Source organism: Acartia tonsa, chromosome 4, assembly GCF_053477335.1.
Source record: "Acartia tonsa isolate MP-2025a chromosome 4, ASM5347733v1, whole genome shotgun sequence".
In the NCBI taxonomy this organism is placed as follows: Eukaryota; Metazoa; Arthropoda; class Copepoda; order Calanoida; family Acartiidae; genus Acartia; species Acartia tonsa.
In genome coordinates this window covers 31,053,685-31,073,034 of record NC_137263.1, presented here as the reverse complement: position 1 = coordinate 31,073,034, position 19,350 = coordinate 31,053,685, and the positions used below count along the sequence as shown (strand labels likewise).

Sequence of the window (19,350 nt, the reverse complement as noted above, 5' to 3'; positions counted from 1 at the left end):
TTTATAACATTTGATAAATTTTAATTTAAAGAGGGAAAGCTTTTAATTTTACTACATATTAGTTCAATTTATATCTTTGTAAAATTGCTGAATTTTGTCTACTTAAATGAACAAATGATTTAATAATAGGATTATCTTGGCTAATAAAAGGCAAAACTACCACATTGATAATTTCATTAACGGATTGGTTGTCAGGAGCGTTATTTAGTAAAAAAAACTTATATTTAAAACCCAATGTGTAAATTCTGGTTATGCCCTTCCTAATTCTTTAAGTTGTCTTGATGTGTCATTATACCAACTTAACTTAGCCAAAAGGCAACATTTGGAAATTTCCTTTTTTTTTCACAATGGACCAATCATCCTCCCCTTTTCTAATTTAAAACTTGGAGGGAAGATAATTTTTTCTTTAGGTTAGATAGAATAATATTAGAAGAGTCTTTGGTCTGGAATAGGCTGTATTGTCTTTATAATTTGTAAAGAAAGAAGGGGGGTGGGTATGGTTCTGGCTCTGTAAATAATTGTTATTTTTCCAAACATTCAATTTGCAACATTATTTTGCAACTGTGGGCTTAAGTTTTACTTGGATAAAAGGGAAAGACAATCAAGTTATCTAATTCTATAAATAAAGTATTCTTTTTCAATTACATATTCATATTCGGGTAAGAAGGGAACAACGGATTATAAATTAAAAGTTTATAAAACCGTTACTCCATTAGTTATTCAAAACTGAATCATTATTGTGTTTTTAAAATAACAATGTCAAACTTTCAACATGAAATTATAATATACATAAGGGGCCATTTAGTTCGTCATAGTGCGAGAAGGGAGGTAAGTTAGATAATTTTTATTCTCCATTGCCCTCTCCCTTTATTCCCGGCACTGAACAGGTTTAATTGTCTCCCCCCAATTCTAACTCCTGCCGAATATTTCCCACCCATTGTACTTCTATTATTCTAATCGTGATTTTGTGATTTGGAGCTTTGAACATTGATAATCCATAATTCAATACAAAGAAAGACTTTATTTTAGAGGTGCAAAGCTGCTAAACAAATTATTCCCGCAACCTACAAGCCTAGTCAAAACTATGGCGCTACTAACGGTTTTTATAGCAGTCCTCCCCAAAAAAAAACAATTTTTAAACCATCTACTGTTACTTAAGACTTCAAGAAAAAAGGTCTAAATAAAGGGTTGATTGTCTTAAGGTTTTACATTTCCTTTTAGTCTGATATTAGAGATAGACATACAAATAAGCATTAGGACAAAAAAAAGAGCTTATTTTTATAGAATTTAGAAACATTCAAATAATAATGAGGAATTTCCTTTACAAATTGAATATTAGAAACTTTATATTATTGAATGTTATTTACAAGCTGTAATGGAACCCTGAACCCCAGGATGACCTTAGTATCAGCCAATGCATTCATAACCCCCTCCTTATTCATAACGTAGCCAAGCCGAGACCAAAATTATTGTATTATCATAGTTTACACTGTTGGGGAGGAATGAGTGGTGTTCATGCGAAAACAGAATAAAATTGTAATAAAAATTAATATTTAATAAAAACAAAAATATGCTTGGAATGAGAGATTTACTCGCAGTCACGTTATATACCTATGAGCGACGCAGGTTTCAAATGTTTTATTTTCTTTAGTCAACAATATCTTAGTAAACTAAAGTATCTTTAAAAAGGGAGAGGTCATTTTCTAGTAAATCCCGTAAAGGTGTGTGTTATAAGGCCTAAAAATAGTAGTAGAACGATAAGGTGCTCTAGATATATGTATTCCCTATTGAATAGAACAATAGGGAAATTTTTTTTTTTTTTTTTGATAACCGTACCTGGATTATCTAAAAAAAATACGAAATTTCTATCAAACGCTTTGTTTGGCTCAAACTGACAAAAATTAAAAAAAAATATAATTATAATAATAATGTTTTCTATAGGTACAAGGTAAAGGTTAAGAACAATCTATACCATTAAACAAAGGAAGAAGTCATTCTTTACAGGTTGATTTATTATAATTATATTTTTTTTATTTGTGTCAGTTTGAGCCAAACAAAGCGTTTGATAGAAATTTCAGATATTCCAGGTACGGTTATCAAAAAAAAAAAAAAAAATTTCTTCCCTATTGTTCTATTCAATAGGAAATACAAATATATAGAGCACCTTATCGTTCTACTACTATTTTTAGGCCTTATAACACACACCTTTACGGGATTTACTAGAAAATGACCTCTCCCTTTCATTTAAATTTGAGAATTTTAGCTTAATTGTAGTACCTCCTTGAAGGGTGGGTTAGGGAAGAAAGTTAGGGTTTGCTAGTGAACAGAAGGGTTGATTGTAATGGAATGCTTGGCATTATTGGTTATTTGATACTCTTACAACATATTTAATACTTTTAACACTACAGGTTTACTCATATGCGGATAAATAATCATGAATTTGGTAAAAAATCAAAATATAATTATCTTTAAATTCTTACTAGCGGCTACGCACCTAGAAGCCTCTAAGAAGCGTCACTGTAAGCGAGACCCTTTACAACAGACAAAAAAAGCTTACTACTTAATATTGTAGGATGGTATTGTATTGTAGGTAAAAATTCAGCCTTGTAAACATTGGGTGGGAGGGATAAATTGAACAAATATTATCCCTTTTGTTCCTGAAGTAGGTAAATGTCTTGAATGGTTTTGTTTCCCATAGCACACTTCCTCATTAACAATAATTGTAAGTTTTAGGAAAATTTTTGGGGTTGGGAGGGTTACCCAACATTCAGTATGTAGGGGGGGGGGGGGGGAGGTAACCCAATAGATTCTAAGAATTACAAGTTATGAGAGAAATTATGCGACCAATCATAATTTACAATTACGAGTATGATATACTTGTTTCCGTTCAGTTATAACAACTATGAATTACATATCTATCTATAATAAATGTAGAATAATGTCTGTCCGTCCGTTTGTTTGAAGCTTAAGATCTCGGTAACCGCAGAACCGGTTAGGTTCTTCTCTTCCGGAAATATACTTGCTGGTCCTGTGGTGGTTTCAAGCTATTTACCTCCGCAAAAAAATCCCCCCATTTTTTTTTGTATACTGATGTGTTCACAAAAAATTCTGACGTAATATCCTAGAGAAACTGATCAAACCCAGTTCATTACCTCATGGGACAAATCCCCTAGAGGCTAGGAAAAATATTTTATTCGCAGTTTTGGTAAAAAAAAAACTACCTGACTATTCATCTACATTTAAACAAGTTTGAAATATATTGTTTAAAACAAAAAATTTGACCTATCAATGTACACCTACTCAAAACTATAAGTTAACAGCTAAAATATTTCAATAGATTTTTAGGCTATTCTTTAATTTCTTAATAAATTAAACGGATAAAACCATATATTATTACATTTATACTCAAGGGACGTAGCCGCTAGTAAATATATAAACAAATCTAAAGAGTAAAAACAGATGTTGAACTATTGAAATGTGCATTGAATTTTGAATAAAGATTGCAACTATAAGATATCTTATCACTTCACTTTTCGTGGGTTTATTTATGACTTTTTGGTTGCGCAGCAAATCTACAAATTTTATATTTTGAACGTAAGTCTGTCAACATGAAAAACTTACGAATATGTCTCTATGTAGTCTAGATAAGGCAAACTTTTACAAAAAATATCCAAGGCTAATATCTCAACAAAACAAAAGGAAATATTTAGATGGAAATCTAAAACAATGGATTCATTACATTTGTTGTTGAAATCAGTGTTAATTAGACGAATTTTAAGTTTATTTGAAACATATAAAGAGCTGTAATCATCCTATTTTTTGTCAGAAAGTGAAGGTCAATTGGAACTGCAAAGTCAGGGATATGGAAACTGATGACAATCTTTTAAGCCAGACAAAAATGATAAAAGGGGTTGGATTGTACAGAAACAGCTACATTAAAGGGACGAGAGGGATAAAAAAGAAAATAAGAAGCTTATTATATTTTCATAACTTTAAACATACAACCACACAGAAATTTATTTTTTAGCAGATAAAAATAATGAGTTGAGACTTTCAAAATATTTGCAAAATGTGGAATAAAGGTTGAAAGGTGAAAACTAACATTACATACTTTTATGATATCAATGTAAGAGAGAATCAATGACAGACATTTAAAATGAGGGGAACAGGACCAAGAGGGGGAAATAACCTTGTTATCTAACACGATAAGACTAAGAGAGCGAGAGAGAGAGAGAGAGTGAAGGAAACCAAACAAATTGAGGATATGATCAAATGACATGCGGAAAAGGTATCTCAAATTCCTTGGCATAATTAGGTATTGATAACATATTGATGTATCCAAAGATTTTATTCTTTCCATATTAGGCAAAATTCAATCCCCTGTAGTTATGAAGAATGAGAATGCTTGTATTGTATTCAATAGTCTTAACGCACATACACATACACATACACACTAACAAATAGATAAACAGACAATTACATTGATTCCATATTTTATTCAAAGTATTTAAAACTTGAATGTTCAAAGGTTTAGGATTTCAATGAAGGAAAATTGTGGAAGAATAACAGTATTCAAAAGTTAATTTCTTAGGATTTATGAATACACAAGACAATATTTAGATCAGGTTTAATGCATACAACCGTTGGCTGCAGCTTTTCAGAGATAAAAATATGGCTTAGCTGCTAACTGTTATTTGCGACTCCTGTACATAGCCGCCTGTAGTGATGCAGCTGCATTTCAAACAGTAAGCCAGCTAACCAGCTGAGCCGTAAAAGTTAATCTAAAATTTAATGTTTGTAAAGAACCATTTAAGACAGGAATTAATTAAGTTTAGATTTAGAATGATTAACCACCCTATTTAGGACACAATACACTTGGAAAAGACTGGACTAAATTCATTAAGATTTTTATTTCAAATCTTCAACAAGGTGGTTGTTAATTTTATGAAAGTTATTGAATAGTTTTTATTTAATTTTAGTAAGGTAGGGTCAATTAATAGACACCCCTTTTATTCCCCAAATATTAAAAGAAAAAATCTATACAATAAGTAGAGTTTTCCTAAATAATAAATAGATAGAGGAATAACTTTTTATGAAAAACATATTTAAAGAATATCATAATAATCACTACAAAGTAAAACACACTTTTCCACCAGTCAGAGATAATCATTATTTATTATTTTTTTGCAATATAAAATATTATACTGCTATAGTTTGTGTTTTAAAAGTCTTTCTTTTGGCCGGTTGACTTAGTTTTTCTTTAAAGTGGCCAAAATTGAACTTTTTTTATGGATATATTGCAATGTAGATAAAACACATATATGTAGATAATTCATTGCTATCTGTCTAAAATATCTTATCTTTGGAATTTCATTCTCCTTAAAAGACGTTAAATATCTGTATACATTAAGAGATATAAGTTTTCCGGAATTTTAATGTAGGGAGTAGATTTGAAATCTGCATCAAATTTTAAGGATTTTTTATAAAATTCGTTTTTTGTAAAATTCTTTATCTAAAAGCGAAAATACATTTTAAGTTAATTAATTTTGACCAATAGGATTGGTGGATTTTAGACTACCTGCGCTCTAATTGGTTAAATGATGTACGACATCCAATCAGAGCGCAGATTTTTTAAATCCACCAATCACAGATGCCAAAATTAATTAACTTAATTTGTATTTCCGCTTTTAGATAAAGAATTATACAAAAAACGAATTTTATAAAAAATCCTTTAAATTTGATGCAGATTTCAAATCTACTCCCTACATTACAATTCCGGAAAACTTATATCTCTTAGTATACATATAGCTTCTGCAGAAACATGAAATAGAATTTTCTCTTTTTGGTAGCACACCTACTCTAGAAAAATAGAGCTTAACAAAACTATCTTTTTTATTACAAATGGAAAAATAAGCACATAAATAGCCTAAAATAAATGAACAAATGCAGTTAGCTAGATATTACTGCACTTCTATGAACTACAGTACGTTTAATTTATTTTAGTTTGAAACACTTCTGAAGTATAAAATGTTTTATATTCAATTATTTGGATAGTAAAAGAAAGGGTGACGACTTTTTGTGACCTCTGCTTGATTTATAGATAGTGAGAAAACAGGCGCAATAAAAACTATAAACAAATCAAATAAAAACCAATACAACCATTATTGGAGGATCGATGACTGCAATTTCTAAGAGCTTAAGAATATTTCTAGATAAAGTTAGGCGCAGAGGCTTTATATTTGATACATTCAATTTATATTCAGCTTTAGAAAAGCAGCTTAGATTTAGTAATTACAGTAAAACGCAGCAATAACCAACCCTTAAATAAATGCTTTGGGTGTAAACATTCTACTTGATTAGTAAAAACTAAACAAAAATGAGAAATACATAATCTTAAACCAATTTTATACAGATGGAGATGAAGAAATTATAAGATATCTGGTTAGTTATGACGAATTGCAAAAGAAAATTAGAATGTTTGGGTTGGAATCGTGGATTGTTCGTGTGCTAAGCTCACATCAGGGGTTAAATGATTATCATTATTTCAAATTACATGCAAAAAAATTCAAAATCTTCGTCGTTTAGAACTACATAGGTAGTCTTCATAGTAGAAGCAAAATAGCAGAGAGAGAAAAATCTGTATGTCAATCCATTAAAACAAAAAAACTAGAAAAAATGCCCTTCAATTTTAAAAAACATCATAATTGCCTTGGCAAAAACTTGGACAAAGAAACCTGCAATTAACATCAATCTTTCCAAGCTTGACCCCAAATAAACTATTATTTGCAATTTAGCCAATTTTACACAGTTCTCATTTTGGTTTTGAATGTGGTGGAAATGGTAACAATTTTTTCGGGAAAAATAAAACTAAGACGATTTTGATACAAGTAGCGTTATTAAAGTTGTTACACCCTAATAGCATAAGAAAATAGTATGTTTCTAACATTACTAGGGCAAGTGATTCCATTTTAATTGACGAGTGCATAATATAAGAGTAGATGCGCTACTAAAAGTAAAAATGATAGATAGATATTAAATTTTTAAACAAACAACACATACAAACAAGATCAATACAATTTACAGGTGCCCTGCCTCTATAAAGTCACCTATGCATACATTAAAATAAAAATTATTATGTGATGGTTGATAAGAAATTTAATAAACAAAAATGAAATAAATTCTCTTATTGGTAACCCAACACACTACTATTATTTTTGGAAATAAGTAAGGGGTTCCTATGCCTAGCCCCTGTGGGGCTACTCAGTATCCAATGTAACCTGACCTAAAGTAATAAACAAACGAACGAAATCCCGCCTCCTTATTTTTTTGAGGATTAAAATAAATTCTAAGAAATTTTTTTTATATCTGTAAAGAATTAGACTTTGATTTGACAATATGCAAACTAATAAGTTTAGCATCAAGTAGGTGCTAAGAAAGGTCAACTAACTGATATCTCCCTTATCCTCTCTTACTCCCTTTATGAGATTTTCACCCTCCCTCCCTACGTGTGACAATGCCTTTATTCGGTGGTTAAATCACAAACGCAAAGAAAATTGTTTTTCTCGCATATTAAGAAAATGAATTTAAAGATTAATAAACAAAACAGATAAAGTAAACTTCCCCTTATTCTAAATTGTCCTTCTCTTCTGGTGTATTTTGTAGGTATAAAATATAAATATAGATAAACCTTAATAATTATTATTATCAAACGATATTTACAGGTTCATTCATCTTTTGCGGACATGTGTGTACACCTTTGTTAAATCTAGGTTAAGCCTGTGTGAGAAGATGTCTCATGTCATTTCAGGAGTTTAGGAATAGGCCATACTAGCGAGAACATTGGGACTAAAGACTACATCTTACGCCACTGAAAAATATTTTTTTATCCAGTGACAAGTTCTATTTATAGAGAACAATTCGGTATATAAGTTAGCTAAATATCTATTTAGGTAAAATTACGCATTCTTTCTGTTTTTAACTAGCTTATTAACATGACCTTTATCCATTCATGACATTTTCAGGCAGATTTCGCATAAGGGGGGGGGAAGTTTTGACACATTTGCGTAAACAGGGAGTATAGGCTTTATCTTTGGACTGAGAGTATAGGTTATTAGGGATAAAATCATTCTTATATGATGAATTTTCCCAAATTTTAAGATTTTTTGGATAGGCCTCCAGGTTCCGGAGCTCCAGGCCTCCAGGTCCTCTCTGTACAGGTAAAAATGAAAAAAAAAATTTTTTTTGAAGAGTTAGAAGTCAACTTATGAAACAAAATATGCGTTTTTTTCTTCAAATATGTGAATAACATTCTAAAATATGCATATTTTGTTTCATAGGTTGACTTCTAACTCTTCAAAAAAAAAATGATTTTTTTAATTTTTACCTGTACAGAGAGGACCTGGAGGCCTGGAGCTCCGGAACCTGGAGGCCTATCCAAAAAATCTTAAAACTTGGGAAAATTCATCATATAAGAATGATTTTATCCCTAATAACCTATCCTCTCAGTCCAAAGATAAAGCCTATACTCCCTGTTTACGCAAATGTGTCAAAACTTCCCCCCCCCCTTATTATCATCAATGAACAATATAATTTGCCATTTTAAAGGATATTCAAGGCTTAAAGTGTCAGGTTCAGCTGACTTCAACCTATAATGATAATGGAGTACAGTGATAGAACAATGGGTTATTTATTATTCTTTCCCCAATTTTTATGCGTTAAATCCTGCTCTTAGTAACAAAAATCTATTTAGGGGAAGAAAGCGGTGTTATAGAAGTGTCATTAATTTCTTAATCCCTTTGATGAAGAGTAGCTTAACTTTAAAATTCTCAGTATCTTACATATTAAATAAAAGCAAACTTTCTCAATAATTATTGTAATCAAGGCTTGAAAAAAAATCCATAAAATTGAACAGTAAACAAAATCAGCTGTTAGTGTGTGTAGGGGGAGGGGGTGGGGTTGCAAGATGGATAGAATTTTCTTTTAATAATCCGGAAGCCATTCAGTGCACTAACCAACACCAAAGACGGGGATAGGACAACCGAAAAAAAGTAATTATCTTGGTTTAAGACAAATCAAATACTAGTGAGTGTTGGGTAAAATAATCAATTGAAAAAGATAATATTTACTTTTCTGCAAAAATAACTTGTCTTGAAGAAATATTTTTAGTAAAAGATTTTCTTAATGAGAAATATCCATGTTCCTGACTGACAAACAGACACACAGCACCAAAAAATGTTGTAATTAGGGTTTAACAGCAACTGACTTTTATACAACGACTGAGTTGTGGCTATATATAAAGCCGTAAATACTAGTTTACACAAAAAAGCTCCCAGTTTACAATCACAAAAGGTTTTTCAAATAATAAATTTATTTCTTTTAATTCAAAAAGGGTGGGAAATGATGGGGTTGGAGAAATGTTGGCATAATTTGATTAACCGTTTTTTATTGTTAGGTAAGTCACACTATGGTCACCCCCCCTTCCCACCAACCCTTTATATGATGGGAACAGCGGGGTGACGCTCACACTTTTTTTGTGGGAATTGGAACTTCCAAGAAACTGGAATGAATAATACTTGATTTTTTATCATAAAATGCAAAGATTTTATGTAATTAAGATTAATACACCCCTGTTAGACATTTGGTTTAGGTATAACCAACAACTTAATAAATCATGATTGCAGCTGTTTTGGGGGGACCAGCCTTAGTATTTAATAATATTTTTTCGAATTTAATCAGCTGTTGGTTACAGCTGGGTTCTTTATTATTAATAGTGGAAAAATAGCCTTTCATTAAAAAACCCTATATAAGGGTTTTTATATGGTCAACTTTCACAATTTATGCAAAATAGCTGCTCAATAATAAGGTAGTTGCTGTCACTCTTGTTCTAAAACCAAAAATTAATGAATACATTTTGATTTTTTTCTTATTTTAGGATAATATCTAATTTACCTAGTCAATCTTTATTCAAAGTAATTTCCTTTTTTTAATACCTATAAAGTTTTTTTATTGATTATATAATTCATTTTTATCTTTATCATTCATTTTATTATGTTTATCCTTTTAATTTAAGAAGAGGAAGGGAGTCAACATTTTATTTAATTTTGAATTCTGTCCGTAAAATTTGCTTTGTTTCAATATTAGGCTTAATATGTCACGATATCATAGGATAATTCCATACAAATACAAATATTATAAGTGGATCCTATACTCTATGATAATGGGATGTAAGTGTGTCTGTCTGCCAGTTACTGAAAATGAATGGAGGATAGGGGCAAAGCAAGTTGTTGACTGCAGCAAATATTTCATACTGCTGATATATTAGGTGCGTGACATCAAAAGTAAATTTAAGGAAGAACTTTTAAATTATAACTTAATAGGTACAATACAGTACGGGATTGAAAAAAGGTTATGTAATAAAAAGGTCATTTTTTGTACAAGATATAGTTTTTCTTATTGATAGCGAATAATTTTGACTAATCATCCTAATTCAAGTTAAATCTTAGCATCTTAATCGTTAAGCTTCCTTTAATACTAAATAATTAAGCTAAACAATAAATAATTATTTCAAATCCCATCATTATATCCGAAACAATTAACATTAAATATTGGATTGATTATTGGTCTTAACTAGATCAGTTTATTTGAAAGTAGATAATGATACGGCTATAAATTACATACTTCAAGATCTAAGAAATACAATAAGCCAAGGATGTCATAGATAGGGTATAGGAGAAATTTTTTTTCCACAACAGAGTCAAAAGTTCTTTTCTTTAACTAATTATCCTTATTTGAAAGTAACAGCCTGTCTGCCTGTAGCTTAAGATCTCACTAAAAGCTAGAATAGTATGTTTCCTTTTTACAGTGAAGCTTATTATAGGTCCAAGGTCATAACAATTTTGGGAGAGGTTAACCTCAAAGTGCTTGACCTACTAAGGTAAATCGCCCCATAAAAAAAACACCCACTTTTTGTTTTTTAAAACTGAAATGTAAGTTGGAAGGTAAACTCCGTGAGGCTTTAACTATTTTCTGAAAAAATCGAAAATTTGTTATAAATTCCTATTCTATATCTAATTTGTTTCCTTCATAATAACAAGTTACATATATGTATAAACATATATTAAGAGAAAAAAAACTAAGTTTGCATTTAATTTATTGTATCTGTGTTCAATGTACTTGGACATTGTTAAAATCAATTAAGTACAACAAGTGGAAGCCAACATAAATTACTTATTGTCTCACACCGATTCCAAGCAGCAACATGTTTGCTTTGGTTTAAGTTCAACCATAATTGAATAGGATTATGCATAAGTTTTGAATGCCAGACCTATACACTTTTTAGATGACATTTGTATCTGCCACAGGCATATGAAATTGGTTCTTGCCTTATTTCCTGGATAAATAACACATACAAAATTTTGAGTCTATAGGATCTAATTATGAAATGAGTTTTTTTATATTCATTGAGGGAGGTTAATTGTGAAAAAAAAGTAAAGACAAGGAACGATTATTTTTTTTTAAAGAATCAATACCCTGTTAAACAATTTCTTTACTTCTAAAATTTAATGACAAAAAAACTCATGCCTTAATATGTCCAAATTGAAGAGAGATGTAACGTTAATTCAAGCTTCAGAGCAATAATTTTCAAAATTGTTTTTGATGAGCTGCAATTAATCATAATCTCAGCTTTTCAAGCCATTTGTAGGTGCTACAAAAAAATTTCCTGGAAAACCAATCCTATTGTATCGATACTTGTCTAAGATTTGCTGAGATTTAGTTAACCGACTCTACATTCCATGTTTGTTAATGGATTTTGAAAATTTTAATGATCGATTTCAGAAATTCTTTTATAAAGAAATTGTTATATTCTGTGATTTATTGACAATATCCCCAAAAACTGTATAAGGCTTTGTGATAATATTTTTTGTTATTTTGTAGCACAGGATTTTGAAGACATGTTCACGGTTAACTTGAGGAACTATCATTCTAGCCTAATGCATTGATTCTGTAAAGGCATTGAAAAGAGCAAATTACAAGTGTTTGCCAGTACTGGTTCAGTGTGTGTGTGTGTGTATGTGTGTGTATGAGAGCGACCATTCACCCGTAGAAATCAATCTAATTCTCTAGTTATTTATGAACTCTCTATTTGTTTCACAATTATGTCAACTTTGGATGTAAAAATCATGCATATGCTATATATACTAACTAGCGGCTACGCCCCTAAAGGCTTCTAGGGGCACTTGAGGAGGGGAGAATCGAATTTGATAATCCAATTTATTATTTTACTTTTTTTTGGGGGGGGGGGGGACCTCCCTCCACCATTTTTAATTTTAGTTAGAAAAAATTCCAAAAAAAATTGGAGGGGGTGAGTAATTTTTTTCTATGGGCGATTTTTCTTGGGAGGGTGGTGGTACGCTCTCCCCAAATAGTTATAAACCTTCCCGGGACCTATGAGAAGCTACCCTGTTAAGGAGAACCCGATCGGTTCAGCGGTTACCGAGATCCTTCTGTACAAACAAACAAACACAGACATAGATCCTTTTACTTTATTATAGGATATACTTCAAGTCATTATAATAGTATTTTTAGAATAGCGTAACATCAAAGTAATTTTGCTTTCAATATCTTCATTTAGATTTTTGTTGGCAAAGACCGATTTTAGACTATAATATTGAAAATATACCTATTGAACAAATTCACGAATAGGAAAACTTTTTAGAAATAAATAAAATATTCTTAAGGAATGTTGATTTTCATTTTTCAATTGCAATGAGAACTGAAAGCTCAGTTCAATTCCTTTCCATTTCAGAATTTCAAATTGACAAAAAAAGCTCGATATAGGATAAAATTAAACAATTCAACAAATACTTGTAAACATTTCAGATATCAAGGTTACTTTTAATCTATACTTGCAATCAAAAGGTTTCAAAGGTTTCCTTTCAACAACCTTATAATAAATACTTTGCTTACCTGTACATGTATCTGGAAGTATGCAGTGCGCCCACTCCACACCTTCAGCCACTATCACAGCCCTGTCCCCCTTAAACTGTATACCTGGACCTTGCCGGATACAGCCTACAAGTCCAGCGCCTACGCGTAGGCGACCAGCTGCGGGTCTAAGGCTTGTAAGGACTTCCTGAATATTTTCCAGGCGGGATATTTTAACGGCACTGTTTCCACCGGAAACGACGGTTGGACCGGTACGGGCCGGTAAACATTCTGTTTCTTGGCCGGTTCCATCAACAGATAAACAAAGAGTGGTCCTATTAGGTGAAACACCCAGACGAACAGTATGCCAGGCACCGTCGGCTAGGTTAGACCCAGCTTCAAGTACCTTTCGTTCATCGCCAGTTGCTATTTCAAGCAATAGACGACCACCGGTTGCCGGCGAAAGGCTAAGTTTCACAAGATCATTTGACTCTTCATCGCCCAACTGGCGAAAAAGATCACCCTGCGGGGAACAAGTCCTAAATGAGAAGCCTACAAGGGACCCAGAGTTCAACTCTAGTCTGTCTTTTAATCTCACATATGAGGAGCCATCTTTGAGCATAACTTCTTGAAAAGTCTGTAACATGGGTTGGACGGATTGTGATGAGACGGTTCCATGGAGAAATAACAGTGATAGCACACCTGAAAGTGTAAACATAGTTAATAGAATTTAATAAAATACCACGAATTTCACGTCTCCGCTATTTCAGACTTATAGGACGGACATGCCTAAGTTATAGAAATGCTACGATACCAAAAAAAAACAATAAAGCCAATGCAAATTGGAACCATGACAAGATCCGACCCCTAATTCTTAGTAGTTCATGCAGGTATAATAAAAATAAAAATTTAGCTTTTAGGATCTATAAAGATATGGATTTTTAAAAGGTGGTGCAATAATTTTTCTCTAACGTGTCACTTAGAACAAGGCCAAACAAAATTTTATTTGGGAAAAAGTAAAAAAAAATTGTTGGTGGTAATATTAATTCTTTACCTACTTATGTATCAGTAGCACACAGACAACGGAGGCGAGCAGACGTCTTCATGTGTTTCCTGTGAAGATTGATTTTTTTTTTCTCAATCTTACCCTTACAGTCAGCTTAGTGCAAACATGGGTTGAAAATGTATGGGTACCCAAACCAATTCGTGTGTTGTGAACATTTACCATCAAACAAAAAAAATCTGCAATATACAACAAAAACAGTGAAGCCACCTTTTTTTTGGCCTGCAAAAAAAAATTCCTTCAAATAAAGCTTGTTTGTAAGATGATATTATCATCCCCCTGCCTCCTTTCATCCCCAAGATACAAGGTGACCCAAGCTAACCGCTGCGCTGTACAACACCCCAAACATTCACAATGGGAATTTCTAGGAACTAAACAAATTATGCTGAGGATACAGATTTGTTGGATGCTACTCATTATTTATCCTCTGGCTACTACTCAGGCTATTGGTGTCTGCCATTAATTAAAATGAGTAAAAGGCATCCTTTATTGGATGTATTGCGTCGGGCTGCAGACGACATGTTATCATTTCTGGCATCTTCAATTTAAATTTTCCGCCAAAATAGTATGACAGATGAAAACAGCATTGTACAAACTGTAAATAGAAACAATAGCAAAGCAATGGTTTATACATCTTCAATCAATGTTTCAATTTAGTGACAATTTATCTAAGATATTGAGTAGAAACTGTAACAAACTGCAAAGTATAGAGATATCTGTGTATCTAATTATTATCAATCTATGTAACACTCCTAACTGAATATTATTGATGTTTTATCATTATTGTTGTGTTTATATTATTCACCTGTTTCTAACTATTTGCATTATATGTGCTATCATGTTTTTAACTATATTATAACATTGTGTCCACAGTTTTGTCCACTGTGAGTATCTATATATAGACAATGAGAACGTTATTAATTGACATATATCATTAACTTTTAACACGTATGTATAACTTCTCGGCGTTACTAACCCCTTAGCTATTTAATATTTGGTGTTGTATTAAATAGCTATTAATTATTGCACAGTAATTTTATGTTTATGTAGAATGTTCATGATTTTTATTTTAATATGTATGATATTTTTTCCAAAAGTTGAAATATATCATTTTAAAACAAAACCTACTTATGTATTTAAAGTTATTGTATGCAAATTTAAGGCGAGGTACGGTTAAAGGCAGGCAAAACACCAGGAAATTTACGAATGAGAAATGACCTAAAACCTATAAAAACTCCAGGTGCTATATGAAAAAATGGTTCTATTTTTCGAAAAAAATGACCCCCCCCCCCCTGTAGACATGTCCATTGTAATTGGTTACGCTCACGTCATGAGTGTGGTCCATCTTGACCATAATTTGCCTGTAATCTATCCCTATCATATACGGAAAGAATAGGACATTAAATGCACTTAATCACTCTAAATCCTTCTTTATTATCCTAACAAAGGCATCGCCAATGAACAATCTATTTAAAAATTGTTTCCAAGCCCCGGGCCAGTAATTTTATATGAAGAAGTAGATGGAAATGGTTAAATATACTCTTTGCCAAGACAAAACTGTGTTAACGCTTTGAAATATACCAATTTAAAATTAAGATTAAATTCAATTTAAATTAACAGGACCCCACATGGCGAGGTGCAACGCTGAATTATAAAAGCTCAAAATAGACTATAATAGAGCGGAGTAATGTAATTTTTTAAACCACAATGTGATCAAATTAAATGTTTTTTTTTAACTTTCTCTTTGACCTCTCATTTTTTATTGGCAAAGCTCATTTGTACGCTAGTCAAAAATTATACAAAAGAATATTAATTTAAAGAAGGGGAAAGTATAAACCATTAGTTTGACCTATTTAAGTTTTTATTTTTTTTGGACACCAGATATTTTAAGTAGTCAAGTCTTTCAGTACGTCAATCAGTCCGACAATTTTTTCAATTATTTTTTCTACCTAGTTTATTGACGACTTTTTAAAGCTAAAAAATTTAAACTATGAACCAAAATAAAAAAAATAGATGCCAACGTAAATTTTACGTATGCTGTTTATAAATGTCTACTTATTATTATATCCTTTCAAATATCAGCATGCTTTTGCTGCGCTACTTGAAATAGTTGGATATAGTGGTCTTGTTCTTAAAAGTTAAGCAACCACTTGTGCTCAAAGTAAAAGTTGTTGTTTTGTTAAGACAAAGAAAGTAAATTACCCACGTGAAAGTGCACTTGGCTAGTATAGCCATGATGCATGTACGCTTAAAACCTTTCATTTCTCTCTACCAACACCCCCTAACCTCCACCCCCCCCCCCCAAAAAAAAAAAATCGGCGTAGCTAATCCTTGAAAAATGTTATAGATGTCCAAAAAAGGGTTATTTATTAGAGAAATGTGTGCCATAAAACAATCTATCAAAAAATTGTTCCTTTTTCTAGAAAAATTACATCATATAAAAATGGGTAATATAAATAGGAATGTGTGTGCTTATATTAATGCGTTAAAATCTCTTTGTAAAGTATGGAATGAAAGTGGGAAATTGATTAATACATTCCTTTCAGGACTTGGTATCCAGCTTATTTGATGACAGTATTCGGCAGCCGCGGCTTAAATTTAAGAAAGCGGTTACGACTATCTGATTTATACCACTGAAGACGGTTGATGACAACGTAGGGCCAGACCATTTAAGTAGATTTCAAGGCACTAATATTCCAACTTTTGCAGACAACCAACCCTTTAATGACCAAAAGCGACAATACAGTCGCAAGTATTCTTTTATTTTACGATTACAAAAAGATTTTATGTCAAATGCGACCTAATATGCTGAAGCATATTCCTCCGGCTGCCGATCCCTACTCAATAGTGACTACATTCCCAAGATATAAATAACCCATTTCAACTATTACAACCAAAAGATAAATTACCAACTATATTCTATGAAACTAAATAAAGGGTTTACATTTTTTAGGATTAATAAAAAAGGAGAAAATGAAAAAAAATCAATTTTTTTCTAAAAAAAACCTTAGAGAAACTAGGTAATCTAATTGTGTAAGGACATAAATAGCATGGTATTAACCACAAATATATGACATAAGCTTACTTTACTGGAAAAAGTCACCGCAGCTTGTTAAACAGGCCATTTCATTTATTTATTTTATTAGATACTAACGGCTACGCCCCTAGAAGCTTCTAGGGGCACTGGTAGGAGGAGGAAAAGTCGACCTCATCCCATTTTAAATTTTAGTTTCAAAAGAGTTAAAAAATATTTTTTTGGGGAGAGGGGGGTAAAGACACCCTCTCCAAAAAAAGTCCAAAACCTTCCTAGGGCCTATTAGAAGCTTCACTGTAAAGCAGAACAAAATCGGTTCAGCGTTTAGCGAAATCCTTTGTGACAGACAAAAAACGCTTACTACTTTATATAATAGGATATGTGTAAGGTTCTACTTTATTACAACTTAAAATTGACGTTATATTTAATATGTACCTTAAATAATTATAATTCTATTAACTTAACCTTACAGCTCGGGCCCCAATTCCCACCTTAAACTGTTTTTAAACTATTTTTGAATGGGGGGTCAAAAATATACTAGGACACCTATAGAATCAGACTGCAGAGCCCAAATTTGAATTAAGTCCCCAATAAACTTTTTTTGGGGGATTTAAAAATTAATTTTTACTGTTGCTCTGGTCATTTTTACCAGATCAAAAGGTCTTTTTTTACTTCGTGTAATATTGTAACTTAGTGAACAATTTTATATAATTCACTTTATACTGATACAATAAAAAAAACATTACTCTGTTCAATGGAAATAATTTTTTTTCTTAAACAATTAATTTCATTAAAAAATCTGACATAATACAATAAAAAACATAATGCTGAATTTAAACCAATTAGAAATTAGAATTTCCGAAAGAGTGTTTTCACAAAGTGACTTATTTCAAACGTAGTTAAATAATTTTATTTAATAAAAATGAAAAGAATGAAAACCCTACTCATAAAAGATACATACTTTTTAAAAATATTTTTAAAAATATGTTTGAATAATCTTATTTTATATCTTATTTGTATATGTGACAAAAATAAATTTGTTGTATTGCATAAACATTTGTTGTCATCTTAATTTATTTAACCCTTTACGGCCAATTTTTATGTGTTTTAATGTATAATAGACATGAAACATTTTTATGTTAATTCATTGATATATTGTAAAGAATTAATTTTTAATTAGTATTGATAAATAAAATCAAAATACCTAACTTTACTGTATACTAGCATACAATATTTACGAAGCAAGACACTCTAAAAGCTGAGTATTTTACCTACAAAGGGAAGAAACATCACGATTCAGTAAAAATTATTTAATCCATAGTAAAAAATAAGCTTTAAAATCCTAATAAAATTTGATGTGGGCAATTGTTCTCATTTTTGGCTTTGCAGTATGATTCTACAGATGTCAAAGTATATTTTTAATATACCTTTTAAAAATAGTTTAAAAACAGTTTAATAGATCGGGGGGGGGGGGGGGGGGGGGGCTCCAAGAGCCCTCCCCCTCTATCTCGGCTCCTGTTACAGATAAAGAAAAAAAATTTTTTTCTGGTGGTTCATGTGTATTTTTAGAGAAAATTACTTTTTCTAGTCATAGCAGTCAGGCCGCTCTTTAGCCGCTTTTTAGCGGCCAGCCGCTAAATTTTAAAACAGCTGCAGAGCGGCCAATTTTGCAGCTAGGATGACCAAATTTTAGGACGAACTTTTATTTTTCATAACAAAAAAATTACTTTTTCTGATCATCGTTAAAAAACGGCAAATAACGGAAACCGCCATTTTCGGCGGTTACGGCGGTAAAACGGCGGTTGGCGGCGCCGATTAATATTTTTATCTGTTTGATGTTGCTCAAGGATTTACCAAAAAATTTATAGGACTCTAGCTGTAATAGAAGCCACGATATTCATGATATATGTCTGTAGTAAAAGCCGGACAAAAATCGGTCATAAAGTCGGTCAGGGAGCGGTCAAACGGTCATAACACATTTTTTCTCAGAAGGTCATTGATATCTAAGTATTCACCAAAAAAATTTTAGGTTTCTCCTTATACACAAAAGTCATAATGTAGAAATTAAGATTTTTTTAGAATTTTTTTCTAATTTTGGTGCTACCCAACCGACTTTGACCGGACACCACGACCGACACAGACCAGATATCCTAATAAAATTAACTCTTGCCGACGTATAATTACTAAACTTAAAAAGTCATGAAGTCACAGCACTCCATCTTACCTACAAAAAAAATGAGATTGAAAAAACTAGAGGGGGGGGGGGCTCTTTGAGCCCCCCCCCCCCCCCGATCTGTAAGGGTTAAGATGCTTTCATAATGAAAGAAGA

General features: G+C 31.8%; 1 protein-coding gene across 3 annotated transcripts in view; it reads right to left on the bottom strand.

The window, feature by feature from the left end:
* The window catches only part of LOC145316771 (protein crumbs-like), a 68,975-nt gene that overhangs the window by 46,746 nt on the left and 2,879 nt on the right, over window positions 1-19,350 (bottom strand). For all 3 annotated transcript variants that reach the window (XR_013878685.1, XM_080157497.1, XM_080157498.1), the window contains exon 2: window positions 12,967-13,626. Coding sequence is in view for 2 of the 3 variants with exons in the window: in XM_080157497.1 (XP_080013623.1) it covers window positions 12,967-13,626 (660 nt within the window). In the remaining variant the exon portion in view is untranslated. The remainder of the gene's footprint in view (window positions 1-12,966; window positions 13,627-19,350) is intronic.